General features: G+C 37.1%; 5 protein-coding genes and 1 long non-coding RNA gene across 12 annotated transcripts in view; 3 read left to right on the top strand and 3 right to left on the bottom strand.

The window, feature by feature from the left end:
• The window catches only part of LOC118269671 (mitogen-activated protein kinase kinase kinase 4), a 44,281-nt gene extending 40,085 nt beyond the window's left edge, over positions 1-4,196 (bottom strand). For 5 of the 7 annotated variants that reach the window (XM_035584891.2, XM_035584892.2, XM_035584896.2 and 2 more), the window contains exon 1: positions 3,848-4,195. In XM_035584891.2, the coding sequence (XP_035440784.2) occupies positions 3,848-3,930 (83 nt within the window). In that variant the 5' untranslated portion in view covers positions 3,931-4,195. Of the gene's footprint in view, positions 1-1,836; positions 1,968-3,847 lie in introns of those variants that run through there. The other 2 variants (XM_035584894.2, XM_035584895.2) reach the window with 2 other exon arrangements.
• A 659-nt stretch (positions 4,197-4,855) lies between these two features.
• LOC126912792 (uncharacterized) lies at positions 4,856-5,563 on the bottom strand. Its single transcript, XR_007707440.1, has 2 exons — positions 5,521-5,563; positions 4,856-5,247 (listed from the first exon to the last, which is right to left on the bottom strand). It is a non-coding gene; the product is annotated as an uncharacterized LOC126912792 (long non-coding RNA).
• A 4,220-nt stretch (positions 5,564-9,783) lies between these two features.
• Positions 9,784-10,860, bottom strand: LOC118269880 (uncharacterized). The gene is made up of 2 exons (XM_050706742.1): positions 10,719-10,860; positions 9,784-10,531 (listed from the first exon to the last, which is right to left on the bottom strand). Exons 1-2 carry the CDS (start codon positions 10,719-10,721, stop codon positions 9,887-9,889), a joined length of 648 nt encoding a protein of 215 aa, XP_050562699.1. The 5' UTR covers positions 10,722-10,860; the 3' UTR covers positions 9,784-9,886.
• A 407-nt stretch (positions 10,861-11,267) lies between these two features.
• Positions 11,268-12,713, top strand: LOC118269878 (SR-related and CTD-associated factor 4-like). Its single transcript, XM_035585231.2, has 2 exons — positions 11,268-11,435; positions 11,514-12,713. The coding sequence occupies exon 2, from the start codon at positions 11,520-11,522 to the stop codon at positions 12,627-12,629; it is 1,110 nt and encodes a 369-aa protein (XP_035441124.2). The 5' UTR covers positions 11,268-11,435; positions 11,514-11,519; the 3' UTR covers positions 12,630-12,713.
• Positions 12,714-14,801: 2,088 nt separating this feature from the next.
• LOC118269762 (uncharacterized) lies at positions 14,802-16,729 on the top strand. The gene is made up of 2 exons (XM_035585055.2): positions 14,802-15,329; positions 15,586-16,729. Exons 1-2 carry the CDS (start codon positions 15,321-15,323, stop codon positions 16,696-16,698), a joined length of 1,122 nt encoding a protein of 373 aa, XP_035440948.2. The 5' UTR covers positions 14,802-15,320; the 3' UTR covers positions 16,699-16,729.
• Positions 16,730-18,471: 1,742 nt separating this feature from the next.
• On the top strand, positions 18,472-19,683 carry LOC118269914 (uncharacterized). The gene is made up of 2 exons (XM_035585294.2): positions 18,472-18,586; positions 18,870-19,683. The coding sequence occupies exon 2, from the start codon at positions 18,875-18,877 to the stop codon at positions 19,631-19,633; it is 759 nt and encodes a 252-aa protein (XP_035441187.2). The 5' UTR covers positions 18,472-18,586; positions 18,870-18,874; the 3' UTR covers positions 19,634-19,683.
• The last annotated feature ends 2,651 nt before the right edge of the window (positions 19,684-22,334 follow it).

The following is a 22,334-nucleotide window of genomic DNA, read 5'->3' as shown; positions in this document are numbered from 1 at the left end:
GTAACCGCGTCTCGAGTTCAACACAAAGGTTGTCCGTCAGTCCGTCAGTGGTCACAGTAAATTAAAATGGCGCGTGCGTCGACGGAAGTCTTACTAACTGTAGTCTGCGGCCTGTGGGTCTTCCCCGGCTTCGAAACTGTTCATTATTGGAAACCTAAGACTCAAGGCTCGTTTTTCAATTAGCTACGGTTGTTTTTTTAACACCGAGTTTGTAGTGCAATGTTTATCTTGTAACTAAATTGTTTCGTGATTTTCTTAAGATAGTTAACAACTAAGTAACAAAAAAGAATAGTATTTTTTACTAGGGCCACCGAATAAAATGCTACAGCCTCGCACAAAAGAGCTCATCTTAGTTGGAGTATTATTTATGAAACTTTAAAAGTTTAGGATTAATTATTCTCACATCTGTATTCAGTTGAAACCAGATACAACCTGTAGTTATATAATTATAATATACCGACTTGGTCTATTAAAATCTCTCGGTCTATTAACTATTGTCTCGATCTTAATAGAATATATTCTAGCTATAATTAGTCTTTTATTCTATCTATAGCTAGGGCACAGCTAGGGGCTCTCGGTCTATGTTATAACTAGCGACCCATGCTCGAATAATCCACCATTGGCAAGAAGGCTTCAATTATTTAATCCCTGTTATTAATATTGCAAAACGATTCCTTCTCAAATAACGAACTATGATTGCATCAGTCACAAGTTCCAACAAATTGACTGCAAACAAGCTAAGTAATTTATGATGTCTAATAAATAAGGCTTTACCGAGCATAGTGAGGCTTTCACTACTCAGTCATATTGTGATTACTACTGATAGTGATAGTGACACGGGAAATACAAAGCATGGAAAGCACATTAAGTTTATCTAATTTTGTGGATTATAATATTTGTATACATTTATAAAATAAATAAAGCTCAAGGCTGCCTGATTATTAGAAGTTACTTGGACAAATATTTTCCAAATTCATAATTTTAGTAATTAGTTTGGTATATAACTAATAGGTCCATATTAGTTACAATAAAATATTCCATATTGTTGTAATGACTAAATATTCCTCATCCCGGAAAAACCTTATCAAGATTTTCTGATAGAACAAGGATGTATTATGGAACATAACATAAATAAATATTATCCAAAAGAATAAATAGGTATCATTTTTAATTTCATGAAGTATTTACTTCATTTTAGGATTTGAGGATTGATTAAATAACTCTCTTACAAATTCTGTTTTAACACAATATTATGTTTTATATAAGTACCTAGATATTCTAATGCAAACTGTGAAGTATGTTAATAATATAAGTAACTAGTGGAATTAATGGCACATTCGTTAAAGGATATTCTTATCATTTTTAATAAAAATTAGTCTGCAGAGTAAAATTGATATTGTAATAATATGAGTACAACAAGATATTTAATTCTATATTTAGAAAATTATCTATACATGAGCATGCATTTTGATTGGGAAGTAATGATTGTGCATAATTATTATAAAATTCTGCATTACATCTGCATTACATCTCATCAATCTCATCAATCTCATCAATCTGCATTACATTACATCATGATTACAAAAAAAATTAATAATACACAGAGCATGTTTGTGCAAAGAAAAGATAATGGAGTTCTACAATCAATCTATTATAATATCAGTCATTTTGTAGAGACTGGATATTTAAATGTGTTACATACTTATTTAAGCAAAAATTATAAATGAACAATACAAACACTTACATTACAAAATAACAAATTAAACGAAAAACAAAAACAATGAATATGCAAAAATAAAACAGCCAACAAGAAAATAATAAAACAATAATACTTACAACATTTTAAACCACAATCCGTCAACGTAAATACAACAATAATAAATAATAACTAGTTACTCAGATTTTAATACACGGTACACGTCTAGATGCATTTGTTTGTTTTCTCATTTAATATAACGTAACGGGTTACATATGAATCACACACCACACTAAAACATAATATGATAACGATGATTGGACCGACTGATAACTTAATCTGCGCTTTAGCTGGCTTCAATGTTCATGAAATGGGTGTGCAATGTTAAGTGGCTCCATTTGAAAGCAATCAGGTAATAAATTACAAGTGTTGCCTCATTTCTAGTTGCCATTATGGGTTTTTAATCTGTTGTCAAGTTCAATGTTGGTTTAAATGAGATCATTGTCTTTGGTTCATTAATTAAAAAATTACCTTGTTAACTATTAAGTCCATCCTAAATTACTTACCTCATTAATTTTGATTTTGGATTTGATTTATCCATAGTAAATTTATTATGTATTTTAATTATGTATGTATTGGTTTGAATTTATGTGGCGGACAAAAATAGGGAAATAGAAATAACATAATATTTTTAACTAACAATTTGTTTATAATATTGGTATTATTTCAATTTGTAACTTATTTGTGTTGATAAGAAAATAAGAACAATAAAAACGGAAAAGCCACATTTAAACCTTATCTAGACATTATGTTAAAACTCCTTTTTCACAAAAACAATGAATGTGCACGCAATTTATGTTATTGCCTATTATTTATTTTCAAATTTCTATAACAAAAATGTAATGAGCATATCTAGATGATCGATGACAATAAATATCATAAATAGAATGAGGAACACTATATTTTATGTTACAGAGAACTAATATTAACTAACTTTACAAGTGGATTTTTTTAAGTGAGTTATATTTATTCAATGGCTTCTCCCACCTATGGTGAGACAAGAGGGAGTGTCAGACTCTTACTGACTAAAACCCTCCCCTTTCCTACTCATGCTTTTTGAGCCAGAGTTGCAGTAACTTGTTGGGTAGTCCATAGCTCCAGGTTGTTACAAGTTCCCAGTGGGAATCCCAAAATATGAATAAGTTGCCACAAGAATTAGTTATTATTGATTAATTGATTATCCATTGCCTAAAGTAACTAGTCTGATTATCTATCTACCTACCTATATAGGTAATATTACTTTAAGAGCTTATCATACACATGTGCTGATTAAAAACTGTTTTATCTTTAGATTCTACTTTAAATATTGAACACAATCAAAACTATCAACGTAATATCTATCAACTTTGTACCATATCACATCAGTATCAAGGATCGAATTAGCATATCAGTAGTATAATCAGCAAAAAAAATGTTAATTCAAGTTTTTATTCTATAGAAATATGACCACTAAGTAATCCAAGAACTTTAAAAGAAACAAAAGGAAAACAAAAGATATTATAATTCACTTTGCTATGGTAAGCAATCCTTGGCTTGCCCTTTATTGGTAGTGAATCATTATGCAGTCATTAGTAGTTATAGGGACAAGTGTTTTATAATGTAGTCAATTTGTATACAGGCTACAGGCTTGGCAGGATTGAGCTATTGTTTGGGTCAATGAGTATATTAGGGGCCAAATATTCTAAGGCTACATTCCAACCGGACTTTGTGTAGTCCTATCATTGTACTTATGCTATGTAATTCATTCTTATTACCAGTTGTTGAATAATCAGTTTCTAGTTATACATTACATATAGATTCATAGATAAAAGAAGCACTCATACAGTCAATTGTAACTGATACGCCGTGCCTACTCTATACATTAATATTCATGTTTCATACACTTAGCAACTAATTAGAACTTATTCAATGATAATGATAACACAGGGACTCTAGTATTTATTGAGTAGATCTTGAAATGATAAGCGGACTAGGAAGTTCATTAAAAGATTTGTGATTTATATTTTGATAACACGAAGTTATGATACTAGCGGCGCGGCGGGAGAAATACGGCGCATATCTATACAACTTGATAATTGAATTAACACTCACAATTCATCGTCTGAGCTCGCAGAATTGTAGTTTATCGGGAAACCCAGGTTCTTCTTCCAATCCTTATCCGTTGTAGATTCCATTTTCGTAAAATTATTGGAACTTTAATAAAACACCAAAACAAGATTCCTATTTCATCGACACATAGTCACTACACCTTCCACTAAACACCCGTTAATCACCCACAGAATTTGCACAACACTGCCTAGATAAGTAGTTTAAAGTAAATATCATGTTTGGACATCAATTTTGTTGAAAAATAACCGGTATAACAATAAAAAATCCCGGAACGGACCGCGCACTCACGTCTTCACCTCGTCTTATCACGCGACTGACAGAACGCTAATGTCAAATTTCAACAGTCCGTTGAAGTATGTTGTCAAAATTCAATGACTGCTGTTTATCGTTACAGATAATTAATAAAACGTATTATTATTTTAAACACAAGTTTTGAATCGTGTGATCATTTTAATGATTTATTTATTTTATGTAGGTAGTGTTCAGAAAGCATTGCAAGCAGCAGTACATTTTTTTGCCCTAGGCCGGAAAACTTGCAGTTACGGCGGATCACCTAATGGTATGGTATAATGGTAAGCATTATGCGTCGTCGACACCCAAAACACCAAAAGAGTTACAAGTGCATTGCTGGCCTTTTGGGGGTTAAGAATTTAAAGATTGGAAATTTGATAGTCGGGGCGATTGGGCACGGAAAGAATAGGACCTCTGGTAAACTCAGTCACACGGCGAAACACACTTCACGCCAGGTTTCTGTTAGGCCGTGACATTACTCCGGTCGTCGTTATGTAATTGACCATTGTAGTAAAATGAACAGTTGCACATGCTTTTAAATGCTGCACATAAAGTGCAGCTGTTTCATTATGTAATTTTACGAGTTTATAAGTACGTATCTACTTGTTATTTTAGGTACCTATGTACGTGGTACGTCGTGTTGGATGTGAATAATTGAATGGAAATGAGTAGTACCTAATTGTTTAAAAAGTAAAAATGTATTTGATACAAAAGTTATTTATTAGAAAACAAACTACTTACAAATTAATAATACAAAATATCAGCACAAATATAAATAAAAAATGATACAAAACAATCATTGGTGAAATAAAGAGCTGCGTATTTTTTCTTAATATGCAGGCCAATAATAACTTAAAATCCATTCCAATATAGTCATCAACAAATCCTGAACCACATTCTCGTCATCCTGTGAAGTACAGCGGCCACACGTACCCTTTCTGGTCACTCTTGTACCCTGGCAACCACGGCCAGTAAGGCTTCGGCTGTGTCTTGATGACTTCTGCAGGAATATCACATCTCTCACAGTTCTTATATAGCCTGAGACTCGTCATCACGATTATAGGACAGATGATGAGTAGTTTTAGAAGCGCCTGCAATAAAAGTGTTAGCAATTATTTGCGTATCTGTGTAATTGCATTTGTTAAAATTGATAATTTGGAATTATTTGGATAAAATAAGTCTTATATAAAAAATATTTTTTATGTACTTAATTAATTACAAATACTGGCACCGTAATCATAATTTATAAAGGGACACATAAATGGTTGTGGCAAATTTATTGTTGTATTTTATTTAAATGTAAGACGCATAGAAGAGAGATATAATTTATTTGTCATTTAACTGACGACACACTTGCACTTTACCTTTATATTTGCCATTGTTGTCTTCTTGCTCCTGCAAAAATAATAGGATTATGCGTTATTTTTGATAGGTGCGTTTAGTTACTTATATGCGTACGTTTACCTAATGTTTGTTACCCTACCATACATAAACTACAGAATCGATTTTTATAGTAACTATGGTGAAACATACTTATTAAATTAAATAAAAAACACAGTTTACAGTAGCGCGCAATGTCGCCGTGTCTGCGCACGCCGCTCATGATGAAGAGTCACTCTGTGACTCGAAACTAGTACGGTCGAGTTTTTCTCCATTAATTTAAGCCCTGATTTTTAGTTAATGCAGAATTGACTTAGATGAAACTTTGCAAAGAGGTAGATTACAGTTTTTCATCATTTTGCTTTATCTTCTCATACAAAGTGAAAATATAAACAAACTCACGTGTCCTTAGTATGTCCACTGCAGGCAGCTTGTGGTCCGTGTTTGAACACATTTCTAGCTGTAACATGTCTCTTTATATAAAACGCTTTCATTGTTTGCTGTAGAACACTATTCGGCGGAAATGTTACGTCAAGTACAATATACCTACCTTGTAATGTAACATAACACCTGGTAGCTTTAGTAAATAGAGCCGTTGTTCCGTTGTACTCCCCCCCTTCCTTTCCTTAAAAAGGCTGGCAACGCACTTGTATCCTGTATTGTGTTTCAAACGTCTATAAGCTTTGTAGGTACCCTTAGTACGAAAGCGCGATCGGGGCTCTGATTGGTTGGTTTCTACGCGCCACCCAATCAGAGCGCCGAAGGCACCTCGTTTCGGTTACTTTAAACGTAAAGCAAACCCATACTAAGGGTTTTGATCGCTTATCATGGCTGATCCGTCTGTTCGTTTTCAACTTATCCCGTACAGAAAATTATTGTTATTGGGCGTATATTTACATGTAATCTTTACCTAGTAAGTACTCACTATTCGGTCGATTTGGTATTTTGGACTTACCTAATTATAATAGTAACCAGCTTCTGCCAGCGGCTACGACCGAGATCCCGTAAAATAAAAAGTATTATCATACCCTGTATGTTAGGGTGTCCCAGCCAACAAGGGCGAAAAAAAAAATTTCGATTTTAAGTACGCATACCCTCTATATTTTTTCTATTTGACCATAACAACTAAAATAAAAAATATCATTGGTATCGGATAACGGGAACCCGTGCCGACTTGATGTCAAAGTTTCACGAAAAAATTTGTATGGAGATTATAAAGAAAATCACTTAAAGTTAGCTTCAATGTCATAAATTAATATTTTTTATTATTTTAAATATTTATTTATTATTAAAATAATATTATATATAAAATTTCCTCTTTAATGGCATTTTTCCATAGTCAGGATATTTCAGTCAGTGTTCCTGTGCGCAATGTAGTAACAACTGTTTTTGTTCCTCTTCAAGTGTGATTTTTTTCGTGGAAATCTTGCATTAATTTCACTGCTCACTCATTGGCTGTATCATTAACGGCTTCAGTATTAACATTTGTGCCTTTACTTGTAGAAAAATAGCATTCTTTGACCATGAATAGGACCTAGTGTAGGAAACTGTCATCAATTTTAAAATGATCGAACAAGACCTTGCTTTTGGAGGAGTTACATATGGAATAATCGTCAATGTTGAGTCCAAGTGCCTCAATAGTGACCGCCTGAAGGACACGTTGGAACATATTGGTGTCCAGGTGGCCGTATGCCCTGTAATGGCTGAGCACCGCCGTGTCCTCAGGGATGTGCTCGGCGACTGCGACCTCTCGCGTCCGACATTGGTTCAATCCATGGTGCGGAGCGAGGGAAACTGGGATGCGATCTCCTCCTTCTGCAAAGCAGTCATGCTAGCTAAGGAAGAAGCGGGACGCGTAAGGAAACGAACCTCCTCAAAACCCAACCGTCGCGAGAGGCACTCCGGGCGTCAGGAATCGCGCAACGATCTCTGGCCACCGTAAGTGTGGGTCTACGGACGGCGAGCAAAAGGTTGCTCGCCGCCCGACCAGAACCAGACCCGTGCAGCACAAAGAGCCATCAGACCACCACAGATGGGACCCAGTAGGGCTGATACCTGATCCGGAGCTGCGGCATACCTAGCGAGTTTACCGAGGCTCCGGTTTTTGTCCACTCCAACTAATTGACCAGGCCTGCCAGACTCTTTTTGTCGCTGCAAGAAGATCCTATCTTCATTTATCTTTATTAAGCATCGAATCTGATATGCAATGTCAAATAAATTGACAAAATTAGAAATAAACTTGACGACGCCGTTTAAATAAGTCTTGCGTTTTGTTCGCATTTTTTGTGTAGATCTCTCCAAACTTGGTGTAAGGTTAGTAGCTTCTTAACACAGTTGGGTAATGATTTAGTGATTTAGTTAATATACGGGCTTTTTTCCAATAAATAATGCACTCACGAATAATTAGGTTTGCACTTTCATTGATTATATTGTCTTCGCAAATGTTGTAAAACAAAACTGCCAATACTTGGCCATTGGACGGCAATTTCGAACCGGTAATTTGATGTTTTACATCACCTATGAGAATATGCACTTTTTAGAACTGCTACTCAAGGGGTTAATACCCCTGACATCTTGACTAAACGAAAACAATATGTTTACCAATAAATAAAACAAGTAATAACAAGCACTGCGATACGATAACTCCGACGCGTCAAAAAATGCTAGTACTGACATGTATCAAGGCAAGTCGGCACGGGTTGCTGTGCTTCTAGGTATATGAAACTTTATTTACGTGTATGTTGACACTATTCTAAAATAATTAGAGGGTATGCGTTCAAAAATAACGACTTTTATTTTTTTGGGACACCCTACTGTATGTACAACATTACATTACTTAAATTACATTACATTACTTAAATTTGAAAATTCTTTCAGTAGTTTCAACGTGATTGACCGACAAATACTCAAACAAACAAACTTTCGCATTTATAACATTAGTGTGGTTAATTTTGTGAAATGAAATATCCGAAGGATTATTTTTTAATTGTCGTTAATAACTTAGAAATGAGAAATACGTCAGTGTTAGACACGACCATTCAACTCATTATGAGAGTTATGAGAATCGAGAATCTTAATACATTACCATTAGGTACTACGGCTAAAATATACTCCCAAACAAAATGAATGAAGGGCTTAACAAAGAAACTGGTATCATCCATAGGCTGAGTGTTGTGTGACAGATGGCAGTTACTCCAAAAAATGTAAGGCAAAGATAAGGCGGAGGGATTGGGATGGAATTCGACAGGGGTAGATAAGTAATGGTCTGGAATAACACATACATACTATTTTTTATCCCATGGGATGGAACACGGGTGAAGCCACTGGTAGAAGCTAGCAAAAATTTTTTTATATTGTAGATTGTGATGACTGTCTACTTAATACGATACTGTAGGTACAAAACAAATTGTCATCTCTTCATTGTGAGCAGTTTCTGCGACCGCTAAGGCTCGAATAAACCGAGCTTGTATTTTACAAACCTTACACAATATCTACTCAATGAATCCTCTAATCTTTGATATTGCCTATTTTTTTAGGGAGGAAAGTCATCCAATGACTCCTCCCGCCTGGGGTGAGGCTAGAGGGAATGTCTGACTCTTAATGACTAAAAACCACCCCATACCTACTTCTGCTTTTCGAGCCCCGGTAGACCCGCTACGTAGTCCGCAGCTCCGGTGGTATTGATTCCTCTAAAGGTCTAACGCATGGCCCAACCTGAACTTCATAATTTTAATAGGATGCATAGAGGATGCCCATTGCCAAGTAAACTTTATCTAAAATATGTTTAATATTTCTTTTGAAATTATATTTGTTACTTTACTACTAATAATTTTCGATAAAAAAAAAGAGTTACATGTAGCTAGGGATTCCCTACAGGATATTTTCTAATAGAATAAGTATTTTATTTGAATCTTTTTTAGTACTTACTGTTATTGAGGCCTAGACGATAGATGACTCTAACAACCTGATTTAGTGTATTTTTTTCAATGTCACATAATCTCTTTACCGTTTAGCAATAATACTGACAAATTATAATTTAAAGGAAATAAAACAAACTTAATGAACTTAATTATTTACGTATTTGTTTATTTTTAGTACGCCTAGTATAAAATTAGTATTCATTTCAGATTGTACCTATAGTTTTATTTAGTGACAAGAGGTGGCGTTACTAGTGCTTATAAAAAGGTACTGTTTATCGACCTTTGAGGCAAAGTAGAGTATTAAATAAGTGAAAATAAAAACATAAAATAAGTAGTTGCAAAATGCTTTAATCTGTTTTATTTAGCAGCGATATAAAACTATACATAAGGAGATCATTATCATCATAGAAACATATAAAAAGTGTCGATATCAGTGGTCGTGGTCGTGGTCGCGAGGTTTGAACCTAATCTTGTCCTCTTCACTGTCATGTTCTCCCTTCGTCATCTCCAGCCAGTCTTTCGCCTTGTCCTTCTTAATCTTCTTCTGGTAGACCACGTAGCCATCCTTCGTGACATACGAGACCACAGGAGTCAGCACCTGATGCTTCTTCTTCTTCGAGGTCCTCAATTTGTTCCTGGAGCGAAACTCCGCACTTTGTGAGCACGAGCCTTCACTGGATGAGGAGTCCATGCTGATGCGCTTGCGTTTGTTCTTGTGGCTCTTCCTTCGAGGTCTGTCAGCCTTCTTTGAGTGATGTGGTGATACTACCATGGGCAGTCTGCCCCCGTGGATAGGGAATTGCATGGGGAATGGCATAGGGGCGGATGGCATGCCAGGTAGACGAGGCATGTGAGGCATCATGAGGGGCATCTGCATGGGTCCACCGTTAGGCATCGGCATGGGGCCAGGGTGTGCACCCTGCATCGGTGGGTGACCGTTGGGGGCAGTTAACATCTGCATCGGTGGTTGTCCTTGTTGGTACGGGTAGGGGAAGGGCGCTTGTGGCATGACTTGAGAGGCGGTGGACCCTATCAGCAGGACGATGACCCATTGCGTTACTATGTGGAGAGACATCTGGAAAACACCAACAATTATAGGTACAACTGTGTGATGAACAGATTTCCTAAAATAAAAGATTTTTTTCCTGTTATGCATCAGAATAAACTCCTAGGTAAGGAAGTGATTATTTGCAAAATGTCATCGTTTTAAACAAGTTTAACATAATTGAATTATTTATAGCGAACACAGTATGCTTAGTTACCATTTCCTTGTTTAAAAACACTTTTGTTTAGTGTTTGAGACCGTTCTCCATTATTCCGGAGCAGTGACAGGCTACAGGTTTGGTGGTCGATTGTAAGAAATATCGGAAATTTCGGCAATAAATAGTGCTGGCGTGATGTTACCGCACAATGCTACGGTGTTCACTTATGTACACCATTAGTACATTACATAAATACGTGGTACGTGTTTCATTTTACACTTTTGATAATAAGTACTCAGAGACCCTCCTAATTTTATTGTTTTTTTGAAAGTATTATCTTCTGGTTAGTAATCTCGGATCTTTCTCATTTATACATAGTAGAAGATACTACACATTTGGTTTTAGGATGGTCTATCTTTTCATAAGTTCATAAAGCAGCGAGTTCACAAGTTTGGTTATCTATTCTATACCTACTAGTACAGTTTGTTTTTAATATCATGGGTAGGTGCACACTTCCCTGAAAAGTAAAAGAGGAAAATTCCAATTGTATAACCATGTTTTTGATAAAAGAGCTGTGAAAGGCAATGTGTAGCCGTAAGCTATTGTGAGGTCATTACGCAAGCATAACGTTTGTCCTGAAGTATGTTCTCAGTTCCATTGTTTTTGCTCTAAACACCTGTTCATTGGACGTTTACAAATAGCGCAGTTCAGCCTCTAGGGCTCCATTGGTGTCCCTGGTTTTGTACTCAACGCGGCGGTTACAATCGATGGGCGTAGGTAAGTCATACCACTACTTTATCAAACTATTTAAATCAATTTAGTGACATTATTTACAATTCTTATTCCTTGTTACAGGTAAACATGAAGCAAACACTTCACCGCTGGTTACTGCTTGTTAGTTTGTCTTCTACATTCGCCGAGAACAGTCCTAGTCTGCCGCCATGCCCCATCAATCCCCAATATTTCCCTCAGAGCCTCCCAATGCATTGCAGGATGCCAAGACACGCAAACCCCGGCGCTTTTCCAGATCTGCCACAATTTCCGACCTTACCTCCCATACCCGATTCGTTCTTTCGTAGTCTACCTCCAGATAAGCATCCTCCTCCGATTCCAATTCCAATACCACCTTTTCCAGGCGTGCCCATGCCAGGACCTATGGGCCCACCTGGTGCGCCCATGCCTGGGCATATGGGCCCGCCTGGCGCGCCCATGCCTGGTCCAATGCCAGGAATGCCAATGCCCATGCCGATGCCAATGCCGATGCCGATAGTTGGAGGAGCTCCACACAAACTGCCAGTTATTGTAATGCCCTTCTACTCTCCAGACCACTCATATAAAAAGCCTCGTCCACCTCCACATCACGATCACAAAAATAAACACAAACATAAGAAGAAGAAGCATGATTCTGACACAGAAGATGACAGTGCTACTGATGATTCTACTTCATCTGACGGAAAATCATCAGAGAGTTCCAGCGAGCATGGATTCTGGAAGGGACGCAGGTCTGCACGGAGGCATATGCCAAGAAGAGCAGACCGTCGGCACAGGATGAGGAGGAAGGAGTCTAGAAGCAAGAAGAACCTACTGACTCCCATTCTACAATACGTTACAAAAGACGGATATGTGATATTTGAAAAACAAATATCTAAAAATGAAGCTAATGACTGGTTGAAACCAAAAGATGAAGTCAGTTTGATAGAAGAGAGACACGATGAGAAGGAGAGGGATGGAAGGAAACAGAATGAGAGAAAACAGATTGAGAGGAAACAAGAAGAGAGGGAGCGAATTGAGAAATTTAAAAATGTCGCTAAACAACCTCAGATGCAAGTAAAAGAGTTACGCAGGAACGCAGAAAATATGATGAAGAAGGAAGAGAGAAGTAGAGAGTCGGGAGAGACAGGAGCAGCCAATACACAGATAGTTAAAGTAAAGAAACATCGGCCCAAGAAAGTGAATGTTTTAATGAACTAGACGATATAAGTTTTGTATATTTAAAAAATGTGTACATAAATAATTTATACTTTTATATTATAATTGTACAAATAAAAAAAAGAATAGTCGCACTGTATGTATTTCATTGTTATTGATATAAGTAAAACTGGGAAGTAAATGTCGCTCTCTGACCCTGAACCTATAAACTGCTATCTTTATCTCACCTGTCAGTATAGAGAATACCTAAGTCTGTAGAAGCTCTTACATATTATGTAGATCACATCAACATCAACAGCCTAAGAGTGACCACTGCTGACCAAAGGCCTTTTCTCGCATGGAGCGGGTTCAAACCCGCTCCATGCGAGAATCACCACGCTTGCCCAATGCGGGTTGGTGAAAATTTATAATTAGAAATTATAAGCTCAGGTTTCCTCACGATGTTTTCCTTCACCGTTAGTCAGTGTTGTCTAAATAATCTTAGAAAGTACATATGACTTAGAAAAAGGTTTTTTTTTTTTTTTTTTAAACGTTGCCCCACATTAGGATTTTCTCCTGTGTCGTGGGTGCGTTTACAAACATACAAGTTCACATACACATGACACCCAGACCCGGAACAACAATTTGTGGATCACACAAAGAGCTGTTCCGTGCGGGAATCGAACCCGCTACACGTTGCACGGCAGCCAGTTGCCCAGCCACCGCGCCAACCGTGCAGTCGATTGCATTGGTACTTGCCGTTGGTAGGTTTTGAACTCGTACCCTATACAGGCGAATAATCTGATTATATGCAATCGGCGTCGCCCACCCACAACACCAAAGGAATAACAATTACGTTGCTGGTCTTTTGGGGTTAATTATTTGAGAAATTCGGATTTGGAGATTGGGGAGAGGAGAAGGGAGGAATTAGATCTTCGGTAACCTCACTCAAATGGCGAAACACAATGTCGACGTTGTTTCACGCTGGGTTTCTGTGTGATACACTACGGTCTGTGCCCTGCTGCTCTTTGGTGCCGAAGGATATCTCTTTCACACAAACTTAAACATATGCAACCTAGAACTCAGCAGAAGTATACTTAGAGAGGGAGTGTCATACTCTTACTGACTAAAACCACCTCGCTCCTACTCCTGCTTTTCGAGTCGGAGTCCTGGTAACCCGCTAGGTAGTCCGCAGCTCCGGATCAGGCATCAGCCCTACTGGGTCCCATCTGTGATGGTCTGAACTTATGAACCCTAGAATTGAGTAGAAGTATACTTCAATGTTAACAATCACTTTAATGTTACAGTCCACACCAGTTATGTTATGAGTCTTACGTTACAAGGGGCTTCGTACTCGCAGTGGTACAAGAGTCACTGACGAAGGTCTTGTTTGATAGTAATCTGTGTAGCTAAGTATTAAATAAATGTTCCGTCTGTATATCCTCGGGTACATCACGATCTAGGATAAAAAAGGTAGCCTATGTGTAACTGTAAATAACTAACAGTTTGCAAATAAGTAATATCGAACTTAACAAGTCATAGAAAGGGATTGCTAGCGCAGTTCGAGATTCTGACTTCCAGTACTGCAGTAATAGTAAGTTTTCAGGCTGAAAACTCCTATAATACTTTACTCGACTTGGAAATCAAACCTGTTACACCTCGCTGTTTAGACCACTCGTTTGTTAAGGCTTAAATCATAGTGTGATAAACACACAATTGAAATGAATGTTATGAACGAATACATTAAAATGGTATTAAAATGACTGCTCGTTTGGCGCGGTGGTTGGGCAACCGGCTGTCGTGTAACGTTTAGCGGGTTCGATTCCCACACGGAACAACTCTTTGTGTGATCTACAAATTGTTGTTTCGGGTCTGGGTGTCGTGTGTATGTGAACTTGTATGTTTGTAAACGCATTCATGAAACAGAAGAATATCCTAGTATGTTCCAACCTTTTTTTTTTAAAAGCTTGTTCCCTCTTTCCGTAAACTCCGTACTGTAATTTTTATAAATCATTTTCAGTACCGTATCTACTTAGTATCGAAAGTAGTAAGAAAGGTGATCTGTAAAATATCTTCTCTTGTTTACTAAACATACATAAATACCTACCACATGACGAAAACAATTTCAATATTATATCGATCACAACTTTGTTATAAATAACAATAAAATATCAAATTATAAGTCAATAAAATCCAGTTATTACTTCTGTCCACGTGATATATATGGTAAAAGCAATAAAACAAGAAATTCTGTTTACATATGTAACTCGACTTTTACACTGTGAGGAGAGTGTTAAATTTATATTTTCAATAGAAACATATTTATTTGAACATTTTACCAACGATAAATGGAGTCTACAATTTTGGATATTTTCAAGAAAAAACTGATTTAACAAGAAGCATTGATAAACTCATCAATACCACCATCTTAACTTCAAGTTTAGGATAAACAACGAAGTATAACTGAGACGTAAAAACTCCGTTCCACAATTTATTGGTAAGATGATAAGTCATCAAACGTTAGCAAAAATTCCATAGAATCTAAAAGTGGAATTATTTGCCAAAGTTTATGTGTTCCGATTACTCAACACCATAAAGAGTGGCCATAAACTCGTTACGCCATACGCCAGCCATGCACTTGCATTTGTTCGCACCACAATGCACCATGATTATGAAACAAATTTGCTAAAAGTATAAAAGTACACAGCTGTCATGAACGCCATTGGAACCACACTATTTTGATTCGGTGCAGTTATGATTTCAGTAAGTTCATATTTTGTAATTATTTTATAATCGTTTCATACTTTTAATACATTACTGTTTTGTCTATAGGTATCATAAAAGGAATGTCATAGAACACTGATTGCTATTTGTTTGTTTGAGTATAGGTAGTCACTGGGTGTGTCACACTGGAGTGAGAAGAGATTAGTTAAAAATAAGTTTTATAATAAAAAAGTAATGTTTAATAAAATTCAGCAGAAGTGTGTGATAATTATATTTAATGAAATATTTTTTACAGGATGCGTTACAAAAATGGAAAGTAGTAATTGTTATCTTCTTGGGTGCGGTACACTCGCAAATGCCGATGATGCCGATGCCGATGCCGTTCGGGTACGGGCCGATGATGATGCCCGGGCCGCCGCCACCGCCGCCCATGTCTGTGGCCGTGCCGGTACCTGTGGGTATACCGATACCATACCCCGAGACTACCACTACCACTACCACGACTACTACTGCTTCCAGCAGAGGTGAAGGTAACCAGCCGGATGGAATACCCATCGCGATACCAGTGCCGGTACCACATTTTGTACAGATAGCAATTCCAGGATTTATGCCACCAAATTGCGCGCCAAAAGACAGAAAACCTGAGAATGGCAACAAGAATTGTCCGCCTTGTCCACCGTGCTCGTGTAATCCATGTACACCGTCATTCTTCGCGTACTGCTCGCCTTGCCACCTCCAGTGCAGATGTAAGAACGGCCAGGAAAACCCAAGACCTCAACCGCCAATAGCTCCTCTTCCTCTACCGGGCCCTGCGTTCCCGATGCCCATACCCATGCCTGCTCCACCACCAGTAGTCATCGTCCCATTCCCGCCCCAGTTTGAAACTCCACGTCAAGATTCTCCCGACTGCTCTCAAACCGTTAGTGCGTCTTCGTCGACTGAAGACTCGGAATCTTGCGAAAGTGATCAGAGTCGTCGTAGAAGGAGACGCAAAAAAGATAGGGGTAAGAATCGAAGGAAGTCCAAATATGATATTTATAGAAGAAGTTTTGGTGGTATCCCAAATAATGAAAGACTTGTCAAGCCCGTACTGACGTACATGTCAAGAGACGGGGAGATCAAGATGAAACGGCGGCTGAGCAACGATGAAGCGACTGCACTGCTCAGTGACGATTCATATCAACATGTGCAGTTGATAGCTGGAGATGACTCGGACAACAGGCCGCGAGTAGTGGTGCGGTCGCAGTCCCAGCCCTACATGAGGAGTAACCACCGACGGCAGCAGCTGATGCTGCAGGACGGCAGCATGCAGCACTCGCTGGGAGACGGCAAGAAGGAGCTGGTGTTCAGACCACCGGAGAACAAGAAGATAAGCAACCTGTCCGTCTCATTCCAAATAACCAAGTAGTTCGTAATGTTTATTGTTTTTATATCATAATAATTTATATTTTGTATTAAAATGATAATTAAAAATCTATAAAATACTTGTTGCTGTTTATTATGTTTTTGTTAAGTAAGCGATAGTTTTTAGTTCAGTCATAGCTATAGTTTGGCTCATTTTTGCTTGGTCACTCACGTCACTCATTAATTCAATTATCAAATTGCAAATTTTGAGAGAAAACTTAAAAAAATTGTTAGATAGGGAAAAGACAAAACCATCTCACTTACAAACTCACTCACTCACGGTTTACATTTAGCAGGACTATCATTCGTAGGTCAAGAAATATCAAAAAGATATTTAAAGATAATTGACAGATAAGAGTCATATTCACTACGAGTATGTTCTCTGAGAAACCTGAACATATCGTGTTATAACTTTCATAAGACACACTAAATTATTAATTATTGTGTAAAACGGCTAACTCACGTTCTCGCGACGAGAAACTTGACTAGTTTCAAGTCAAGATAGGGATCCATATTCTTGGGTAGAAAAGCTAGAATTGCCTATTGATTAATTATGTGAAAACTTAAGAATTAAATTGGAGTCCGTATTAATATACAAACAAAGCTATTTTATAAAGATACTTATCGTAAAATGAAGCAAAGAAATAAAAATAAAAATTGGGCCTATTGTGGGATTGGACTTTAATTATATTTATATGGTAGGTAGCACCTGCCTATTGTTGTTATAAATAATGTAGGCAATGTAATGGAAAATTTTTAGTTGAAATTTTTTTTAGAACTTTAATTATATTTTTGTTTTGATTAAAAAAAAAACAAAACAGAACTCAGAGAATACACAACTTGTTCATAAGTATTTTTTTTTTGTAATTATGTGAGAAGAAACTGGTCATGTGAGATTTGAATTAAATTTCCAAAATCTGTTGAAACGTCATATATCTACATTTGCAAAAAATAATGGAAATATAAGGTTGTTGAATAGTGTGGGAGAGCCTTGCTTCCACGAGGACAAATATGGCCGCTGTTTACTTGACCAGTGGATTCCCACGACACATTATGACAGCCATGCAGTCTTTTTCTAATCGGATCATTTTCATTTACTATTATAAAATATCATAACTAATCATGAACGATAATCAATAGAATCTTCAGAATGGTTTGTGTGAAAAATGGATAATTGACTACCTATTTAAAGGTAATCTGCTTGCCAAGTGTGACAAGCTCTCCGGAGTTCCGGACTACCTAGCGGGTTTTCCGAGGCTCCGAGAGGGAGTGTCAGACTTTTACTGACTAAAAACCACCCCGTTCTTACTCCTGCTTATCGAGCCGGAGTCCCGGTAAAACCGCTAAGTAGTTTCTGGTAGTAGGATCAGGCATCAGCCCTACTAGGCCCCATCCATGGTGGTCTGATGGCTGTTTGAGCAGACCCGCACTTACGGTGGCCGGAGATCGTCGCGCGATCTCCGACGCCCGGAGTGTCTCTCGCGACGGCTGGGGCGTGAGGAGGTTCGTTCCCTCACGCGCCCCGCCTCCTCCTTAGCTAGCATGACAGCTTCACAGAAGGAGGAGACGGCATCCCAGTCCCCCTCGCTCCGCACCATGCTTTGAACCAATGCCGGACGCGAGCATCCCTGAGAGGGTAAAAGGTGTGACGTTGTTTTTTATATTTAATAATATTACACAGATTGATCGCCTGAAAAATAGAGCTTCATGAAAAGAAACCGTCGTAATTTCACGTTACGAGTGTTTGACGCAACAATACCCCCATTATTTCCTCTCATGAATGAACAATTACTGTTTATGTAACTCTTCTTATTTTCCAAGTTTAGTGTAGTTGGCCCGGCAGTCGGTGTTTAGGATTACTAGGGCTTGATGCTAATGGTCACTAATCTAAGGTAACTTTATTTTTTGTTTACTTGAAAATTGAATGTATTTTACCTACTGTTTCTTAATAGTTCTATATAGATAGAACAGTAATCGTATGTAAGTGAAAGTTTAGTTTTTTTATTGAATAAGCCGGTAAACGATCAGAAGGGTCACCTGATGGTAAGCAAACGCCGCCGCACATTGACACTTGAAACACCAGTGGCGTTACAAGTGCGTTGCCGGCCTTTTGGGGGTTAGGAATTTAAGGGAATCGAGGTTATCTAAAGATTCATCAATTTTTTTTTTTTTCAGAAAAAATGTCATACACATTAGTGATTGTCGGAACTATTGTCCAACTAACAATTACATCAAAAGTAATGGGATTAAGTTTTGAAGGTTTTCTCAAATCCTTACCATCGAGTATGCCGACCGACCTGAAATCGATAATTACGAAGCTGCGAGAGAAACATCCTCAAGAGTTTGGTATGTTAGAAACTACTGATCATGGAACTAAGACGCCCTTGTACGCCAAGGCCAATGAACTTGATGCTATGTTTATGAAGCCTACAAGCATAAAACCAGGTATTCAGTACAATGCGCCTGTCACACCAAAAGTCAACATTTTAAAGACTGGAGAACCAACAGCAAATAATAATAGTACTAGTGAACCTGCACAAACTGAGAAAGCCGTCACAACTCTAAAGCCACCAACTGCACCAACACCAAAGCTTCCTGACGCGGGATGCCAGACGCCAGTGATGCCTCTGCCGCAGATACCACCTCCAATGATGCCAATAGCAATTCCCATGTACCCACGAATGCCCATCATAGTGCCAGCGAGGACATTCTTCGAGCCAGTGAGACATGACCATCCTCCATTGTACAAGATAAAAGAGATGATAGAGCGAGATGAAAGGAAATGGAAGAAAGAGAATAAGGGGAAGGATTGTGATGGTTCCCTGGAGTTGGCCTACAGTGATGGAGACAGTTCATCCAGTTCGGAAACAGACTCCGAATCGAGGTATATGGATGTTGGTTCCGAGTATTATGATGGGTTTTTGAAGATTAATATATGAGGAGGAGAAGAAAGTGATAAATTAATTTTCTAGCTGAAGATTTACACTATTTTTGTTCTACAATCTGGAAGAAGAGATGTTTAGTGCTTAGTAACTTCTTAAGGTATTGTCTATCTAGTAATTTTAATTTTTTGTACCATTTGTAATTTTATATATCAAGTTATTCAGTAAAATAATGAATTATTGTAATAACATAGGCTTTAATTTGGTTTCATCCACTCCGCTTGGCTCCTTTTGATTGTAGTGTGATGTTTTATAACCTATAACGTTCCTCGATAAATAGACTATCCAACACAAAATGAGATTAGCGCCTTCAAACAAACAAACAAACTCTTCAGCTTTATATAATACGTATAAGATTTGAAAGACAAAGTAACAACTATCTTAGTTGCGAATTAAATTTACCTACGTAAGTTGTACTTCAAACAATTAAATTCAAATTAAACTGGTGGAGGGCTGATAACAATCATTTGACGGATTAAGTACCTACCCGTCATAGTAAATTATAATTAATCTAGATTGTAAGATAACATAACAACATGGCGGTAACATTGTTTAGTTTTTATGTTTGAAATATTTCATCAGTAAGGTAATAAACATTATTTTAAAACTAGCTTCCGCCCGCGACTCCGTCCGCGCGGATGTCGGTCTTCGCGTGAAAGTTTTATTTCTCCATTTTGAGTAACTCTGACAATGACATCTTATAAATATCTATTGGACCCAAATACGGCGAGGCCCATAATAATTAAGGAGATCCCTCTTTTGAGCTACTGCTGTTGAGCTCGCGTTCTGTAGAATAAAACTGAAAAATAAATGCGTGATGCCTGAACATATAGACAGACAGACAAAAAAAATCACATATTTGGGTTTGGTATCGATCCAGTAACACCCCCTACTATTTATTTTTTCTATATTTTCAATGTACAGAATTGACCCTTCTACAGATTTATTATAATATGAATGAATGAATGAATGAATGAATGAGAGTGTTATAAACGTAAGAGTAGACAAATATAATCAGAAAGCTCCGAACTGCTAAGCTATCGGGAGTTATACGTGTTATTGTGAGTTAACCATAAGAGATACACATTTGCTGTAGTGGAATATTTTTTAAACAATTTTAAGGAGAACATTTCCGTCATACATTATTTCTGTGTAGCTTTAACCATTAAGGCTGCACACGCGACGGAAGCTTAAAAAATGGAGTAAGTTCTCCTGTTTTCCCAACATTTCCTTTCACTGCTCTGCTCCTATTGATTGTAGCGTGATGAAAAGTATACTATAACCTGCCCAGGAGTATGAAGAACAATTGTACCAAGTTTCATTGAAATCTGTCGAGTGGTTTTTATTTCTATAAAGAACATACAGACAGACAGACAGACAGACAGACAGACAGACAGACAGACAGACAAAAATTTTTCTGATTGCATTTTTGGCGTCAGTATCGATCACTAATCACCCGCTGATAGTTATTTTGGAAATATATTTCATGTACAGAATTGACCTCTCTACAGATTTATTATAAGTATAGATAGAAGATATGCTCGCCATTTTTTTAATAAGTCTTTGAAAAACTTGATTTGTTCGATTCATTATTCAATTTGCGCTATTGTTTTCACGGAGGACGGCAATAAATCGTACAAATTAACGATTGATTGTAAATACCTATGATTAATTAAATTGAAAACAGATCATGCTGCATGTGTTACCTAAGTCCTAAAGTTGCAGCCAGGCATGTTACTACACATACCACTAATAAAATGAAGGGCAAAAGTAGGTATTACGCTTTTTTTATTATTTTTTATGGAATAAGGTTTGTAGAAAATGCCTATACGGCATTAAGCCCACCTATACATATTCTTGTGCATAAAGAGTTAAATAAATAAATATTAACCGGTAAACGAGCAGACGGATCACCTGATGTTAAGCTATCGCCGCTGCTCATGGACACCAAAGGCGTTACAAGTGCGTTGCCGGCACACATGTAAATTAATTTTCTAATTAAAAAAGGACCATAAATAAAAGATGCAAGGATTTTCAAGTGGTTTATATTCTTAAATCTAGTATTTACATCATAAATACCACACCTTACTTGTAAGTTATAAAAATATACTTAAGCAATACAAACTTAATGTAAGTTACAACATAAATAATCTAAATAAATAAAAATGAATCGCCAAAATATATGTACGCGCATAACTTCTGAACGACTGCACCAAATTCGATTAATTTTATTTGATGTATTCAATGAAAATGCCTTAATAAGTTTTATTTTCATATGAGAAGACTGAAGAATATTATCTCTGTACTCCATGAAATAATGTTTTAAGTAATTGAATTATTATCACAGAATTATAAATTATAATAATTATATGTATGATGAACAATATTTGTATGTACTTGAGAATTGTATTTTTTTATACATTCCAATAGTCAAATTCAGTCTAAAATAGTAATAACCAATTCTAAGATAACTACGGAATTTGTACCAAAAAAAATCTTTACTACATATAAACACAAATTTAATATTGAATGAAAGAAACCGAAAAAAGTATGACGTCATTTGTGTTCGTTTTTCGAAAACATTTCAATCAAGAACCTACAATTAATGTCATTTACCTTACACAGGTCAGTCACTTCAATTTTTTGTAGCATTCTTAAGGACATATCACACACACACTATAACGGCACTGCATCCCAG

This window comes from Spodoptera frugiperda, chromosome 30 (assembly GCF_023101765.2).
Source record: "Spodoptera frugiperda isolate SF20-4 chromosome 30, AGI-APGP_CSIRO_Sfru_2.0, whole genome shotgun sequence".
Taxonomy (NCBI): Eukaryota; Metazoa; Arthropoda; class Insecta; order Lepidoptera; family Noctuidae; genus Spodoptera; species Spodoptera frugiperda.
The sequence above is the reverse complement of the archived record's forward strand: the minus strand, read 5'-3'. Positions and strand labels throughout refer to the sequence as shown.